The following is an 18,334-nucleotide window of genomic DNA, read 5'->3' as shown; positions in this document are numbered from 1 at the left end:
TTACATGCCCCCCCCATGTATATACCTGCCAACCGAGGGTTGCATTTCATGCATCTGTGTTGTTTTTGCTGTAGCAGACTAACGGGGCGACCCCTCTGGAAATTGGAGTAATATTCTCACTGAATGGAGGTTACGTTCTTGGTTTGTCGGGCTAATAGAGACTGATAGACTTTTTCTCCATTAATTTGTCTTAACATGGGTGGGTTTTTTTGAAGCGGCTTTTTACCAACAGTCTGTGGCAATGAATTCCATAAATTAATGACGCATTGCATGAAATAGTGTTTCCTTTTGTCCATCCCGAACACATTACATTAATTTGAATGTCCATGGATTGCACGGTTTCGAGCATGAGAATAACTTTTCTCTGCTTCTCAAATGCCTTAAAGTTTCCAGGTTGAGGGGTTTGGGGGTGTTTTAAAAATAAATGGTAAGTTTCTCTTATTTTAACTCCTTTGCAGTTTCTTTTCTTCTTTGTCAGGATAATAGCACTAAACTTCAATATGAGCCACTCTCAGTGGATGTCTCTTCCCACTGTGTAGGCAGCTGGCAAGTTGATAGATGCAAACCTTCTGCAGGGTCAGGCCCAAGGTGGATTGGAGAAGTATCATGGTTATCACACACAGTCTTCCCCTGGAAGATGTTGCAAGGGATAACCTCAGGAGAAAGCCAAGTATGTAGTCCAGTGCGGACTGCTGATCAGAGCAAAAGCTGGACCATGGCCAGTGAGCAGCTGGTGCCAACAGCCAGATAGTAAATACACAGTGAGGTGAAACAGGAACTAGGGACTTTGAAATGGCATCATACTTGGGGGCATTTGGAAAGTTGACATGTCATTACGTGAACATCTGGCAGAGGGATCTCAGTCACCTCCCAGTCCCCTGTTATGCCCCAACCTTTTTTTGGCTATGTTTCTTGGTTACTTCTAATACAGGATTTCACAACTTTGTCAGGCCTATATAGCTTTTAGATTACTTTCCATATAAGATTTCACAGCCTTTGCAGATCTCCTTAAGGAGGTCAAACGTGGAAGTAATTAATGTTGGGCTCTAATCTTCTACAGTGGGAAATTTAAGTCTCAAGATTGCTTTTGTAGAATGGGAATACTGAGGAGGGTGCCATGAAAATCAGTTGCACACACACTTGTGTAGGAGAGCGTATGCTAGAAAAAGCCGATGGATTAAATTATTAAGGCACAGTAAAATGAGTTTGCCACTACAGTCGGAATGCTTACAGGTGCCATCTTAGTACAGTGCAATATTGCAGATTTTCAGGAGGCACTCCTCTCCCCCCACCCCCGCTCCTGATTGGTTGTAGCATAGTGCTGTGTGACAGCAGCTGCCTGGTACAGCACAGCTGGAGCTGGAGAGAGGCGCTGCACCTGGAAATCACAGCACATGTACACAGATAGATATTACAGATTTCCTGTGTATATGTGTGTGCTTAGACAAAGGAGAGATGGAACAGGAACGTGTTTACAAGAGCAGATGACAAGAAATCATTTGCACAAGGTTTTGTTATTAGATGAATTATGTGAAGATTGTGGAGCAGTGCAAACAAAGCTACATCAGTTTCCCACAATTTTCCACAGAGCACAAAGAGACAGAGCATCCCTGGAAAAAGCTGATGGGGCCTTTTCCCTTCAGAGTATATAGCCACAATGACTCCTGTCAGCTATATGAATGAGCAGAGGATCAATGAGAACTGAAATGTTCTGTGCATTCATGCTGCAGGACTTGGGCTTCATTGGTCCTCTGCTCGTGGCACATTCCATATTGGGGATCATTAGGAAAGGAACCAAAAATAAAACTGCCAATATCATAATGCCCTTCTACAAATGTATGGTGCGACCAAACTTGGAATGCTGTGTACAGTTAATTCATTCATTCATTTCATTTCTATATTGCCCAATAGCTGAAGCACTCTAGGTGGTTCACAAAAATTAAAACCACAAAGTACAACATAAAACAATATAAAATATGAAAGCTTAAAACTACAATATAAAAGTACAACCAGAATAAAACCTAGCAGCAATACGGAGATTTAAAATACAGATTTAAAACAGAACAGCTAAAAGACGAGTGCTAAAATGCTGGGAAAATAAAGGTCTTTACCTGGCATCAAAAAGAGTTCAACATAGGTGCCAGCGAATCTCTCTAGGGAGTTCATTCCACAGCTGGAGTGCCACAGCAGGAAAGGCCCTCTTTCTGGTAGCCACCCACCTCACTTTGGCAGGGGCTCCCACCCCTGAGGATGATCTTGGGGTCTGGGTAGGTACATATGGGAGGAAGCAATCCATCAAATAATGTGGCCCCAAGCTGTTTAGGGCTTGCATGTTAATATCAGCACTCTGAATGTTCCGGAACATGGACTGGCAGCCAGTGCAGCTGGAAAAGTACTGGCGTAATGTGATCTCATTGGTCACTGTATTTCAAAAAGGATATAGTAGAGCTGGAAAAGGTAGAGGAAAGGGCAGTGTAGATGATCAAGGGACCGGAGCAAGTCCCTCATAAGGAAAGTTTAAACATTTGGGGCTTTTTAGCTTAGTAAAAAGGAAGAGTAATGGAGAGAGATGATAAGTGTGTACAAAATTATGGGTGGTGTCAAGAAAGTGGATAGGGAGACATTTTTCTCCTCTCATAATACTAGAACCCAGGGTCATCCAGTGAATCTGAATGGTGGGAGATTCAGACAGACAAACGGAAGTACTTCTTCATACAGTGCATAGTTAAACTATGGAATTTGCTACCACAAGATGTAATGATGGTCATCAACAACTTTAAAAGGAATTTAGACAAAGCTCTCAGTGACTAGTAGTCATAATGACTATATATTACCTCTAATATCAGAGGTGGTATGCTTCTGTATACCAGTTGATGGGGAACACAACTGGGAAGGGTGCTGTTGCACTCATGTCCTTCAGTGGGCTTTCCATATGCATCTGGTTGGCCACTGTGTGAACAGAATGCTGCACTAGATGGACCTTTGGTCTGATGGCTCTTATATTCTTAAATTGGATTCATTGAAATACCATGGGCAGTCCCCCAAAAACTGCCATGTGAAATTCCTTTACAGTGCTGTAACAGGGATAAGAGGGCACTGGAGGCCCTTGTTCATATATTTACTGGGGGCCCATGTGTAATAAGGCATGAACAACATGTTCAGTTCACCAAGCGTTGCTGCTGCAGGCTGAGTAGTTCTGGCTGCATCAAGAAGGCTGGCTTTGGCATTGCTATGCTTCTTGTGCTGATTAAATTTTATGTCAGTTTTGTGATGACTCTCCTGTTCAGCTTCTCTCAACTCAGGGGGTTTCTGACAACCTAACAGGCAGTTGCCATGTTTGTAAATGTGTTTAGCAATATGGGCTGCACCTGGTGACCTACTGTGTAATAATGAGAGATGTTCCAAACCACATGTTATCCATCCTTCATATAAATCATTACTAAGGAATGAATCCCAAGTATCACACCTCTCTTTTGTTTGTGTATAGTATCTTGATGACTTATGATCACATCGAAGTGACATTCCATGATATGGAACACATGCCAGATGCATTCAAAGGGACCAAGAAAGGCAGTGTCTTCATGACCCCATATCGAGTAAGTAGGCAAGCTTATATTTAATTCCAATATGAAGAGAGAAGACTCTCCCAGAACCCGCTATAATTCTTCCTAGACACTCCCAAGGGGTTCTGCCTTGACTTAACTGGGAAGGACATGAAAAAATTGTACTCTCTGCTGTTAGGAGCAGTCAGTGTAGCAGCATTTTTTCTCTGATATAAATGCAACTGACATTTACGATTTGCTGTATAGTCTGGGGGTGTAGTAAGCTGAAAATTAGAAGAAACATGGCACAAGTTCAGCTGCAAAATCTTGAGGAGCAACAAGATGCACTTGAAACTTTGGCCTGGTGTTCTCTTTTTGTCTCTCCCACCTGATTTGCCATCGTTTGAAGTCAGGTGGTTTATATCTTCAAAGCAAAATGAAGTGTGAGGACTTAGATGTGTTAAACTACAACTACCATCATCCCCAGCCAACATAACCAATTGTCATGGTAACTGGGGCTGGGGATGGAGTTGTAGTCCAACTCACCTGGAGGGCGCCAAGTTGGTGAAGGCTGGCTTAGAAGAAACATGTGGCTGAATAACAGGCCCCGTGATTTTCCAACATCTCTTTCCCCTTAAGCTTCATGATGAAGTGGGGCTTTGAGTCCCAGCTGGCTAACTGGAGAATCCTTAATAGTGAAGCTATTGAGGAATTATTTTGGTGGGGAGAAAGTGAGGGGCTGGATGGAGAGATGGAATAGGTGAATGACTTCTGCTACTTTCAAGTATAGTGGGAGGTGGATTTCTCAAGGGCTGTGCATATCTTCTTAATGTATCCATTAAGCTTCCTGGGAACTATGAAGCTGTCCAGAAATTGGCAGACAACAATGCCAGCTAATGTGTGTTTCTAGAATGTATCGCTGTTCATAGTATCAGTTGAATGAAAGGTTTGTTACCACTATTCTAGTGAATACATGACTTGTGGAAGCATTAGCTTTGGAAGGCCATTTTTGTGTTTCAGACTCTAGCAGTAAGCTGTAGCTTTTTCTTCTGGTTCAAAGTGTGCCTTGTTAAAGATTTCTATTCTTCTTGCCTGCAGGTTATCTTTGTGTCTAAAGGAAAAGATCCAATGCAGTCTTTCATGATGCCCTTTTATTTGATGAAAGAATGTGAGATTAAGCAGCCAGTTTTCGGAGCAAATTACATCAAGGGTGCAGTGAAAGCAGAGGCAGGAGGTGCGTACAATGCCCAAACCATTGTGCTTAGGCCACTGAGTTTTATGAGTTCGTAGCAGAGAGAAGAATATGGAAATTGGGGAAGAATCTGGATTCTTGTGAATACCGGGCAGCCTTCTGTTACTAACAATTGCAAACCATTCCTTTAAGAGCTGAAGAATTGCAATGCTGAATCAGATCAAAGGTCCATTTAGTACAGCATCTGTCTCTACCAGTGGTGAGTCATATGCCCTGGTAACTGATCATTCTGCTTCTGAACAAGGAGGTTTAATTTTTAGCTCTGCATTGATCTAAACTTGTCTTTAAAAAACCAAACCATTTGTACTTGGGTGGCTATTCCAACATCTAGGGCTAGCAAAATTCTTAAAGTAATTGTGCATTGTGGCAACAAATAGGCATATTTGTCCAACTGGAATGTACTGCAAGTCCTGTAAATTTTATTGGATGGCCCCAAGTTGCAGCATGCAAAGAGAGGAGTCTGTAAGTAGTTCTTAGTTACTACTTGCATCAATTACTAACAATCGAAGGCAAGCTGGGAAATAAGCATGTTTGCCCTTGCTCAAACTGATTGTGTGGAATTATCCTCATTATTTAAGTGAAAAAGAACTATGCTGCTCTACCTTGCAGTTGCAAAGAGAACTGAACAACAAACATAAGGGCAATGTCTGCTAAAGAATTAAACCAAAGAGAGTCTGTAGCTTGCATTAGTAGAGAACTGCTGTACTCACCTTTCACAGCTCCAATTCCTTCACTGTTACCCCAGGTTCCAAGCTTGTCACATTTTGGCTACGTCTTTGGTGGGAGTGCTACTCCCATCCCAAAGGATTGCCAATAGCTGAGTCACTGTGCCTACCAACTTTTCCCTGTCCTGTCTCATTTTTCTTTCTCCCATCCTTGCAAACAGTTCTAGTTCTGTAAAACCCTCAATACTGTATTTCTAGTAGTACGCACTGGCCTTAACGATTGCTTTAATTTGGATGGTTAGTTCTTTGTAGACAATTGGGGGTTTCTTTGCATAAATGTCTCCCAGCCTTCCTTGCAAACAGTTGAGCTCAGACAGGAAGGTTCATAATGCATAAACAGTTACCTTTTTAATAGAAAAACCCTAAGGAAAATTTTGCCTCACTCATTCTCTCTGCAGTTATAATGAAGCAAAATGTCACAAACTGACCTCTCATCCTCTCCATTCCAGATACTAAAACTAAAATCAGCCAAATGATTTCATCCATTTAGCTTCCTTAAATGGCTCATGACAAACTGCAGTCCAGGCCCCACAGTATCTAAGAGAGGTCATTGAGCTATAGCTAGAGCCTTATCTGTGCAGCTCTACATCTTCATTGCAGGCTTCAGACTTAATTGACTAGATAGCATTTGAACAGTGTTTGCTTCTGTACTGCATGAAAGCAAGGCTTTTGCCAGATTCTGTTCTAGCAATCTTTTATCCCACCCCCACTTATGTCATTTTTGCAGTGTATTAAAAATCACAGAGAAATGTGATTCTTCTCAGTAAGGATGGATTGAGTTGGGCTGTAAATGGGTGTTAAATATTCTATTTCAAGCTTCTGTTCCGGTGATGCTGATATTACAGAACCATTTGGGAGATGTCAGGTGCCTTTGGAGGTGTGTGATCATCCTCGCTCATGTGCCAGACCTCCTTATCCTGGATTTGTTCTCACTGAATCCCCCTACCTTTTTTCTCCTTATTCAGTCTTATACCTTCCTTGCCAGTCTTCACCATTGGTTTCCCTCTAGTTAAAAAGAAGATGGCCTGAGAGCTAAGTGTCTGTTAAGAAGTAGGTTGTATGTTTCCTTTTGGCTAGTTAAGAGGAAACTACACTTTTGAAGTAGAGAGGCACTTCATTCACTGAAATATTCTGCCATGATAAACTAGTTGGACTTTAAGATGCCACAGGACACTTTGTTTCAGTAACTGTGTATCTCAAGTCCAAACTGGTTGTATGTACCTTTTACATGTGCTTATAGAACCTCTAAACAATGCACAAAGTAACTTTTACTCATTATGTATTTGGGTTTGTTTTTTTAAATAATAAAACTTAGTAGAATATGAATTACAGAAGAAGTACCTAAATGTACATGTACAGTAAGTCTTTGCAAATGAGTAAATCTACCTAATACGTTTTGTTCTTTCTTACTTGATCTGTGACTTTACAAACTATATCTCATAAACAGCTGTTTTTTTCTGCTTACTGCTGCACAGTTTATTCTTTCCTTAAAATACATCTCTGAAGTTGGCTTTCTAGGATCTATATAAGATTGTGACAGATGACTTACATTTGTAAGTGTCCTGGACTTGTGGTCAGCCAGATAATCCAGACACTCTTGGAAATACAAGTAACTATCATGTTCCGTGGTGGAAAACTATGTACATATATTTACCAGGATAGCAGTAGGAGCAGGAAATAAGTATTGCCAAGCAGAAAGCTCCTGTTTGCTACTGATATTCTGCCTTCCTCTCCTCCTGCAGAACAGGAGGTCCTCTTTTACAGGGCTTAGCCTTTCCCCCCACCTGCATCTTCCTGGAAGGCAGGCCATTCCCATCTCTGGCCACCGATCTCTGGCAAGCATGACAAACAACCAGTCTTCCTCCCAAGCTTGGAGCTGCAGAGGTGTGTAGGGATGATTTTGATAGTGGTGCAGCAGTCTCTACCCCCTCACCAACTCCAAGTTTGGGAGGAAGGTGAGGGAGTGTTTGGCAACTGCATGGCCAAAGCACTTGGAGTACTTTTGCCACAAAAAGCCCCACTCTGTCCCCCTTTCCTGTTTCAGAGTAGGAAAGGGCAGCAGGGCCTGCCACTGCTCAGCCAAGGTGTGCCAAGTTCCTCCACCAAGTATTGACCAAGAAGAAAAGAGAGGCAGGGAGAGTGCCAGCAGGGTAGGGGTAGGGACAGGAACCTGGCAGTCACCATTTTTTACTTGGCTACCAAAGCCAACTAAAAATTGTGGACCTTTGGCCATACCTTCTTCCTAAAGCATATATATCCTGGACTCGGTCTGACTGGCCAGCCCCTGATCAGCACGTCTAGCTCTGCTATGTCACAAGGATCAAACAGAGGAGGCTCAACAATGAGAACCTTGTGTATCTTTGAAAGCAGTGTTAAATAATTGACTTGAATTTTCCCCAGAATAGTTCCCTTTCATGGTATATTGTCCCTACATATACTCAAGTTTACATACTGTGTGTGTAGCCGCACACAGTATTTCTTCAGCAGTGTTGCTGGTGGCATCCTGGGTGCATATTTCTAAACCTGCAAGCTCTGTTGTCGCTAATTATTCTGTTTCTCTCAGTTATGTCATGGTCCTTGCACCATAATATAGTCATACTTCCCATTTAAGTTCATGTTACTAGACTGTCATTCTAGGCTGATCTATGGCTCACTCGCAAGGATAGTTGTGCAGACTTATTAGCAAATCAAATTTGCCTTTGCTAAGTCAAAACAAATCTAATCTTCTTGATGTTTTAGTGTGCCAGAGGTTGGTAGGCAGAATTTTGCTGTCTTTCTGGCCTTTAAACACACTCTGAAGCAGGGCTAGGCAACCTTTGGGGCCTGTGGGCACATTTGGAAATTTGAGAAACTGTCCTGGGCACAACCATAAAATAGCTGCCATTGGTGAGCATGGCTAATTACTAAGGACAAATAACCTGCCCAGGTGCGTTCATGGGAAATTAAAATGGCAGCAGCTAAAAGCTCCTACTTTGCTTTGAAGGATTCCCAGCTATAGGTAATTTTTTTTAATTGTTAAAATTTGGGAGGAATAGGATGTTTTGGTGGACACCAAAGAAGGTGTCTGGGGCACATTGGTACCCACAGCCCCCCCCCCCCCCCCGTTGACTACCCCTGCTCTAAAGGATGGCATTCAAATTCAGGTGGTTAGAGTCAAGAATCAAGTCTTTGTTTTCCCGAAGTGCTTCATACATGATGCTTACAGCCTTGGAATACAGCTCATGGAAATGTGAGAGGGTTCTCTGGATCTCACCAATATCCTTTTAGCTACCCTGTGTATTGGCCCCAGGAGCGTAACCAAGTCACCTATAGTGTTAGAGGGGCCTAGAGATCCATAATGCCTTGCTTAAGTTCATTATTGGTGCAATTCCCTTGCTAGTAAGCCTTTGAGCATGTGAAGATGAGTCAAAGGGCCGATAGCACGGCCCAGCACATTCCATACTAGTGAGTAGAGATGTGCCTGGGAAGCGAGTGGTTGTTTGTCTTAAAGCTGCAGGTGGCTGTGCTGGGAATCAAGCATGGCTAGTTTATGCTGGGAATTAATGCTAGGGTGCACTTGCTGCTGCTATGCTGCCTCATTCTTAACATGTATGGTATAAAACTCATTGTACCTGTGGCCCTGGGTTCAGAGAAGCTGTCTGATCCAACCATTGGGTATGCCTGTGTGCTGTAAAGTTCTCCTTGTAAGTAAACCCGGGTCTGATTCATCACTATCTTGGCACCTCTAAATTAAGAGGTCGACGCCCACGGCCGGGGCAATATACCCTGTTAACAGACAAGCTCATTCCACTTTTTCAGTCAATATTATCTTCTTTCTAGGTGGTTGGGAAGGATCTGTAACATTTAAAATGACATTCTCAGCTGGAGGTGCCATAGAATTTGGACAGCGTATGCTGCAAGTAGCATCTCAAGGTACTGACAATTTATGATAGGGAAGCCAGTTCAGCTAAAAGGCAGGTGTGGGGTCTGGATGTACTTTGCTGAAGAGAAGGATGTGTTTCAAATTCAGATATACATTTAGATGACTTAAGATACTTGAGAATTCTAAGTATCCATGGAAAACATTAATTTTCACCACGTTTGGGTGGATTGCATAACTTCCTTATAAATTAATGCCATTTTCCCATACCGAGAGAGAATAGCATCTCTCGTAGCTCTTGTGAGAGCTTCGGCAATTGGACGCTACAGAAATGTAAATAAATAAGGATCAGGGAAGTGACAGTCACAGCAAAATTACCCAGCTGTGCTACAGGTTTTAAGTGCAAAGTAAGTGTTTGTGTTGATATTCCATGTCTGAAGGCCACTCTGTTATTTGTGGCCCTTTGAATGGCACAGTAGGTGCATTTACATCTGGCCCAGTACTTCCTGTGTTTGCTAATGATGACCCATTGTTCTGTAAGCCAGCTGATTGCCCTTCTATATCCCTATTATGTATGGCAGCCTTCCTTCTTGCCATCCATACCAACTGGTCACATCACTTCAGCCAGTCCCTCCTGCTTCCTCCCATATTTCCCAGGTAACCAAGTCGCTGATAGCCATGGGATGCAGCAACTTCGCAGTCCCGGTAGTTTCCCATGTCTCCTTTCCCAGCTTATTTATTGAGTGTTGGGCATCGAGCAGTTCTACTTACTGTCTCTCTCTCTCTTCATTCCCACTCCGTTCCTAGCTGCTAAGTTGAGGGGCCAGTAGGCATCCTTCCAGACACATTACACTACTGAAGGCCTCCTTCTTTCCTACTGCACGAGGCCCCACAAATCCTAATGCCAACTCTGAGCATCATCCAGGAAGTGCTCTGAACTAATTAATGTTGCATGACGGTGTTATAAGATATAGCAGGCCCTGTAGTTATTTATCTTGCCAGCTGGAGATTTGCTTGGCATAGAGTTTGAGGTTTGTCAAAGTTGCTGCCTTATAGCTGTTTTGTTCTTGAAACAGACTTTGCAGGCTTGATATAATTTGCTTACTTTTGTTTTGCAGCCTCAAGAGGGGAGGTCCCCAATGGAGCCTATGGTTATTCATACATGCCAAATGGGGGCTATACCTTTCCACCACTTGCTGCAAATGGGATGTACCCTACTCCTCCTTCGGGCTACCCATACCCACCACCACCTCCTGGTGAGTTAGGGAAATGGAAGAGGGAATCTGTAGTTATTAATTTAAAAACCAGACAAAGAAATGAGCGCGTTTGCTTTGTCTTGATTTTTGGCCATTTCCAGATGTCACTAAATTGGCCCTTGTTCAGTCTGGGCCAGTTTTTATTTGCCTGAAACTTGAAACTGCATGCTTTTAATAATAGAGTTCCTACAGAATAAGCTGGAAGTGACAGCTCAACCTCTTCAATATAAGTCTTCCCATGTTGATCAGTGTTTTCAGCTGCTGTGAATTCAGCTGGGAACTAATCTGGATTGACATGAGGTAGTTAGCTTGGTCTGAAGTAGCTTTGAATGTGTTATCTATCATAACTTGCCAGGCCCTGTAAACATAGAATAATGCTGTTCCTGATAGCAGGGTTTGGTTTGATACATTTGTTCTCTCAAAACTTTCGTGTTTTGAATAAAATACACATTTTTAAAAATCTACTGTGTCGGTTTGAGAGCAGAAATTTTAGTAACACACTGGGGAGGCCTGACTCAATCAGCTGTTTTGGCAATATTTTGTTCTTCGTTGTAGCAGAATTGTATCCTGGTCCCCCAATGGATGGAGATATGGGATACATGCAGCTTCCTCCACCTCCCTATCCTGGGCCCATGGAACCACCTGCTGCTGGCCCAGACCTTCCCTCCACTCCAGCAGGTAAATGATGTGCCAGGAGGGCCAGATTGCAAATCCTCTGAAATTTGATAGAACTGTGCAAGTTCATCAAGACGTTTTGTATTCAGTAGGATTCACTAGACTAGGGGTGGGTGGACTTCAAGCTTGTGGTAAATACTTCTTTCCCCTAGAATCCCCAAGATCCATCAGCTGGAGCCAAGGGCAGAATAGTGGCTAAGAAAAAGGGGCAGACATACATGAAGAATTAAGGAACAGGGCATGCCTCAGTGTAACTCAGCCCAGGAACTTGTTTTTAGTTCCAGAACTGAGCTTTCACACAAACATTCAGTCCTGGTTCCCCTCCCCGCAAGCTGTTTGTTTGTTTCAGCAGCCGAATTTATTGTGGGGTGAGTCTTACTATTGTTAAAGAAGTCAGAAATCCTTGGTGATCTACTACAAATCACTCAGATCTGCCAGTAGATTCTGATCTACTTTCTGCCCACTCTTGCACTGGACTTTAAGCAGACCTTACTAGTGTTTGGATAGCTTTTCCTTAAAACCCTTTTGTGAAGAGGGCTTGTGTTTTGAAAGCCATAACATAGAGATGCAATTTTAACCCAGAAGGCAAGTTTCTAAAAATGGTACAATTGAGATTTAATGTTAATCATCTCTTTCTGGCTCCAGAACTAACCTAATCCATTTATAACGGAATTGTTTCCTTGCTGCCAGTTTTGCAAGTGCAATTAATACATAAAGCAGATTAGGGGTTTTTCCATACTGCGTATCTTCAGAATAATAATAATAGTAGTAGTAGTAGTAGTAGTACAGCAGTTCCTCCAATACATGAAAAAAAATGAGTTTTCTGTAACTATGACAGTTTGTTTGGTGTAATATGGATAGATTAGGAGAACAAGCTTTATTTAGGGTGTAGTCAGGATGCCAGTCAGCCTCTGAACTTGGGGGCTGATGGGCTTCCTAAGCAGAGTAGCAGGAACTCACTCCTCCGGCTCTGCATTTTTGCTAGACTGGCTTTTTCACCTGTCTAGGTGAGGCTCTGTGAAGGGGGAGGCTGGGGAAGCTGGAGGATTCTTCATAAGCCAGCCTCCCCGGTCCCCTCCCTGCCCACAGAACTGCCCCTTTTCCCTCCTCTCTGAGGTGGCTTTTGTGACCTCAGAGAGGCAGCCGGAGCAGTTCTCCATACCAGCTGCGAGGGGAGGGGCACTTGGACTCCTGGGCCCAAGGTCTGAGCACTGTCTCTGATCTCAGATCCAGGAATCCAAAAAATCCTATGGCCCCCCCAGATGCTGTCTAGGGGCCATAGGATTGCTCCCTCTGTTGTCATCACTAAATAATAGTAGAGAAGAATTTCAAAAAGAGGCAGTTTTAAAGGCACTTTTGAGGGCTGAACTAGATGCTTGGCAGCAAACCTTGGTTGCCACTGAACAGTTGCAAAATGGCAGAGGGCACAATTTGTAATGGACAAGCGATAGGTGGGAAGAAGGTGGTAAACCTTTCTCCTACCCCCCCCTTTTTTTTTTGCAATCCCCCCCCCCCCGATCGCTTCCACCCCCTGATGTGCTACAAACACTTCGAGAACCACAGCTGGGGAAAGGGTTGTCAAGGAAGACTGATTCATTCTCCCAGTGGCCTGCTGCTTCTGCCTTTCAGATTACACCCTCCTGCTGTTTTGCATTGGCTTGGTGACCCAGGTATCCAAACCTGGATCTGCTGTAAATGTCTAGTTTAGCCCTTATAGTAGAAGTGTTCTTATGATCACAAATCCTTCAGATCCCTACAGTGGGTCTGAGTTTGATACAGAGCAATCTGTGGTTAAAAAAACACGACAGGATAATGCTCTGTTTACTACTGGAAATGGGAGGGAACAGAGCACCTTTTAACTAGCCAGAGTCAGCTGTCACTATGAGGTGGAAGCCACAGTGTATCTCTGAAAGAACTGGGCATGTTTAGTCTTGAGAAGAGAAGACTGAGGGGAGATAGGATAGCGCTCTTCACGTATTTGAAAGGTGGTCCCAAGGAGGAAGGCCAGGATCTCTTTTCTATCATCCCAGAGAGCAGGACACAGAATAATGGGCTCAAGTTACAGGAAGCCAGATTCCGGCTGAACCTCAGGAAAAACTTCCTGACTCTTAGAGCAATACGACAGTGGAACCAGTTACGCAGAGAGGTGGTGGGCTCTCCCACACTGGAGGCATTCAGGACGAGGCTGGACAGCCATCTGTCAGGGATGCTCTGACTTGGATTCCTGCATAGAGCAGGGGGTTGGACTCAATGGTCTTATATGCCCCTTCCAACCCTACTATTCTATGATTCTTTGCATATATCCTTGGTGCTGAGTGCATTTGGGAAGGACTTGGAATCTCGTCATGAACACTGCATGTAAGATGATGACTGGTTGCTAGAGTAAGAGTTTGAGGCCTATTATTAGATTTTCAGGGGTGACCATTGTGGGGGAGCCGTTACTGCCTTTGTACTATCTCCTCTTCCAACAAGAAATTTGGGAGAACTCCATGGAATTTGAGAAGCCAGTGGAGGAGGGATAACTTTGGGAAGAAAGCTGGGCAGCTCTAGGGGGGAATTGAGGGACAGTTTCATATGCTTATGTTCACATGTGGTGGAATTTATGGAGACGGTCCAACCAACAGTGGGGACACCCTTAGAAAGTGTTAGAGAAAATTGTTTTATTTGAAGAAAATTTCAAATTATTGTTATGCCTAACACATTTCAAGTACAGCATAGTGTTTGCCAGAGGCAACTAGAAAACACAATTCAAAACGTTTTATTCAATGTTATAACATTACTGTGGATTAATGCTGGTTTACTAACCAGGATCTTAAACCAGGATCAATCTTGGCTTGAGATCTTGATTAGTAAACCAACGTTAAACTACCATTCTCCATTTCAGACATAATGGGAAACTGGTTTACAGAGATCACTACCAAAGTGCAGATGCTGGTGTGTGAGGGGAGGATGAGTGGGGAGCATTCTGGCCCAATGTTTGTTCCCAGCTTAATAAACTATGGGTTATTAAGCCAGGAATATTGCATCCAAACCAGCCCATTGTTTTAGTCTGAAGATTGATGCTGCCCTCCTTTTTTCTTCGAACCTATCCTGCCAAATATGCTGTAGTTCCAAAAAGCAGCACCTACCTAATCCATAATGTTTTTCCTATAGCTGAAGCCAAGGCTGCAGAAGCTGCTGCGAGTGCTTATTACAACCCAGGCAATCCTCATAATGTCTACATGCCGATGGTAGGCTTTGCACGTTTACTTATTTAGTATTCCACCTTTCTTCTACCATGGAACTGAAAGTGGCTTACATGGGGTGGTCTCCCATCCAGGCAGTGACCAGACCGAGTCCTGCTTAGCTTCAGCAAGGCAGCTGCATCATGCGCTCTCAGACTGTGCCCCTGGTTCTTTTGCTCTGTATACCACTGTTTTAGAAATGAAGGTAATACACATTCTTCATCTTGCTTTCAACCACCCCTAACATCTATACATTACAAATTAGCCCTCATATTAGAAGAATATTGTTGGCAAATTTACTGTGGGTGCAGCAGTCAGAGAGCAGGAGAGGGCAAGGGATAAATGGTGCCTACAGTATGAGGATTATGTACAATAGCTCCTAAAGACAAAACAAAGATTCTTTAAAGTATTTTATTGAATTTACATTTATAACAAAAGGATGTAATATCCAATCACATCAAACATAACACAGTGATCAAACACAGGGCACACTTGATAGATTTGTTTTCATAATGTAGAGCAATACAAGAAGCCTCACTGTACGTCCAAGAATGTGCTTTATAGGTAGGTAATCCCCATTTTACAGGTTGTGACTTAACTAAGGATCACCTGGTGGATTCATGGCAGAACAAAGCTTTGACATCCACATCCAGGTTTAATAACCAGTTGGAAGGACTGGGCTCAGTAGGGAAGGAGCAGTTCTTAGGCAAGTTTGCACATATATTTTATTTATTTTTATATATATGCACGCATATGCATATATATGCGTGTGTGTGCGCGCGCGCATATATATATTTAATTACACTTATATCACAAGGTTGCGCAGTGAGCTTCATGGCTGAGTGGGGGATTTGAACTTGGGTCTTCCCCGTCCTAATTCGACATTCTAACCACTACACCATGCTGGCACCACTGCTATTTAAATGTTTTTATTTCTGTTCTAAGATAAGTAACAATTTTAACATAAGTATAACAACAATACACAAATAAATACAGTTTGTCTTACATTGTGAGATATGCGATACTTTGAGATGAGGTATATAATTGTATGATAAGTTTTAAACAAGATAATTTTGGAGTTCATGATCTGAATAACGTTCATTTACATATTGGTGCATCTCTGAATTAGCAAATGTGGTTGCTCCTACAGTTGAATCTGTTTGTGTAGTAATGAACTGAAATTGCTTACTTGATCTCTCTCTTTCTCCCTCATATTAGGACCAGCCTCCTCCTCCTCCATACTTCCCTCCAGAGGACAAGAAAACCCAATAAACAGCCACCACACACAGTGCTTCCTCGTTTCCATTTGGCTAAATGTTGATTAGGGATATGACATTGATAAGGACCGTCTAGACTCCCTCCAGCGCACACAACTCCCATGAACAGCTGTGGTAGATATGTGCGCCATTAGGAAAGAGGTTCTAACATTTTCCTGGGTTCACACACACACGCGCACACACACACACACACACACACACTCTCTCTCTCTCTCTCTCTCTCTCTCTCTCTCTATTGTTCTCTTCTTTCTCCATGTCGATATTAATGAAAAGAAAGGTTTTGTTCTTCCTCTCCCATCCCATATTTCAACTGTCCTGGAGAACATTCCTTCATGAACAAAGACTACTTAAACTGAAACCTACCAACAGCTATTGAATTTGGAAGAAGTTGACATTTTGATGTGTTGACCAGCTCGCATGAAGCTTCAGAAGAAAATCAACTCTGCGTTCTATCCGTTGGTTCTTTGTTGCATGAACCCTGCCATGTTGTGACCAAGGAAATGCACTGATCTTCTGACAAGATAACCTAATGGCACGTACTTGGTCATTTGGTTCTAGTTAGACACTGGAATTTTATGCCATCTCTTCCACAAGATGCATGTATGGTTGCATGTATGCATCATCAATTAATTTTGAACATTCTTATCTATTCACTTCGGCATCTTGGTTATTTTCTTTCTTACAACAACAAAATAATGGATGCATGATTCTGGCAAGTAAAGCATTTTACCACTGTAGCCAACGTGGAAGATGACTTGACCAAATGTTTGATCAGTTGTCTAAGCCCCATCCTAGCAGCTGAAAGTGTTTCTAAGAAAGAAGGCAGCTCACCGTTTGATCTATTTATTTTGTTTTAATTTATTTGGATTTTATCCCTAGCATTTTGGGCACATCTGAAGTAAAGCTTTTCCCCTTTAGCTGCGTGTGTTCAAACAGCCATCACCCTCTCCATTGGATAAGCATTAAGATTACCTTCCAGAGTGCTGACCTTTCAGATGATGTCTAAACTGACAAACAGGGAGAGTGTGTAAAAAGCAAATACCTCTTGGGGTTTTCTGCATCTTTTGTTCCCCCTAGCTGAATCCTTAATATCACTGAAATGCCACCTACAACAAAACCACAATAAGCTATGGTCTTTGTTTTTCCTGAACCAAAATATGGGAAGGAAAAATAAGGGAGTTGGTTTTGTATGACGGTAGTGCTTTGGGCATATACAGTTCCCAAAGTTCTCAGGAACGTATGTACCTAAACATCTGAAATTCAGTTTATATAGACAGAGCTGAGTCTCCCAACATGCTTGGATAACTGAAAATCCACTATGATTTCATTAGCATTGTTTCTGACTTACACAGGAATAAAATGAAACCCTGACTTGTACAAAATCTCCCAACGTTTCCTGTAATTTCCGGTAATACAAGCACTTGACATTGCAGCTCCCTGGAATGCTAGCTTACTGAGCCAGTGCTGAAAGCTTCAGCCTCCTTTCACAGTTGCTTTGATCTTGGGTATCAGGTGGCGTTTGAGGCAATAATAGTTAATTCCAGCATTGTGCTCATTGCAACTCTGTTTCACAGTGGATCCCAACTGTTTCCTGTTGTCGCTGCAGAACAACAGGAAAGATGCAGATAGCATCTGTTGCCAAGAATACGGCGAAGTAGGATGGTTTAACTGCATGCCTCTGCAATGCTTGATTTTTGCTTCCCGGACTTAGCTGTGTTTCATTTTGACCTTGCAAAATATTGACCTTGTGACTTTCCAGGGAATGGAAGTGCAAACTTCTTTGTTTTTTAAGATGTCCCCATTTGCCTTGATCTCAGTAGCAGTCACTGCTAATTTGCTGCTGGATCGAGTGACAGCCGAGTGGGTGAGGACCTTGAGTTTCTACAGGGTGCATATTCAGCGCATGTGCTTTTTTTCAGAGCCCTTTCCAGCAGAAGCTTATAAAACATCCTGGCAAAGCTCTAAAGTCCTTAATTTGATTTCCCAAATGCTTTCTAGCTGACTAGAATGTTGATTCTTGTGCACATCCTCTCTACCTTGTGCACAGACTTTTTTCTAGATTTGCTATTTAAACTGCAGTGATGTAAAGAAATTGTTATTTTAAGAATAGGTATGTATTTTGGACAACTTCTATTAATATATTATGGATGTGAAACAGTTATTTTGAATGCAAGGCTGTCTTTTGATTTGCTAAGACTGTGAAGTAAAGATAACATACATCAAATATCTCTGGTTCAGTGTGTTTGCATATTTGGGTGGGCATATGTTCAGTTGTGGTAATACATCCTTCATAGACCTTAAGGATGGGTTTGCAGTTAAAGCACGGGGGGTAGGGGAGATACTGTTTCTTGGTCTTCCACTGATTTCTGCTGTGACCAAAGCTGAATTAATTCCAGCAGACCTTGTATAAAGAAACTGCTTGTGTTCACATGTTCTTGTGGGGGGGGGGGTGTAGAAACTACATACACGTCTTCACAGTTCATGTGGATTATAATAAAAGTATGATTTTATGGCTTTATTTGAC

The 18,334-nt window shown here is 42.5% G+C and overlaps 1 protein-coding gene across 4 annotated transcripts in view; it reads left to right on the top strand.

The window, feature by feature from the left end:
- Positions 1-18,334, top strand: part of WBP2 (WW domain binding protein 2) — an 18,886-nt gene extending 552 nt beyond the window's left edge. The window contains exons 2-8 of one of the 4 annotated variants that reach the window (XR_014788296.1): positions 3,488-3,596; positions 4,641-4,776; positions 9,339-9,431; positions 10,497-10,634; positions 11,193-11,312; positions 14,463-14,738; positions 15,752-18,031. Coding sequence is in view for 2 of the 4 variants with exons in the window: in XM_084838130.1 (XP_084694256.1) it covers positions 3,488-3,596; positions 4,641-4,776; positions 9,339-9,431; positions 10,497-10,634; positions 11,190-11,312; positions 14,463-14,539; positions 15,752-15,805 (730 nt within the window). In the remaining 2 variants the exon portion in view is untranslated. Of the gene's footprint in view, positions 1-3,487; positions 3,597-4,640; positions 4,777-9,338; positions 9,432-10,496; positions 10,635-11,189; positions 11,313-14,462; positions 14,739-15,751 lie in introns of all 4 variants that reach the window. The other 3 variants (XR_014788295.1, XM_084838131.1, XM_084838130.1) reach the window with 3 other exon arrangements.

This window comes from Heloderma suspectum, chromosome 2, assembly GCF_057233095.1.
Source record: "Heloderma suspectum isolate Gila_16-S chromosome 2, 16-S_ref, whole genome shotgun sequence".
Taxonomy (NCBI): Eukaryota; Metazoa; Chordata; class Lepidosauria; order Squamata; family Helodermatidae; genus Heloderma; species Heloderma suspectum.
This window is presented reverse-complemented; position numbering and strand designations above follow the sequence as displayed.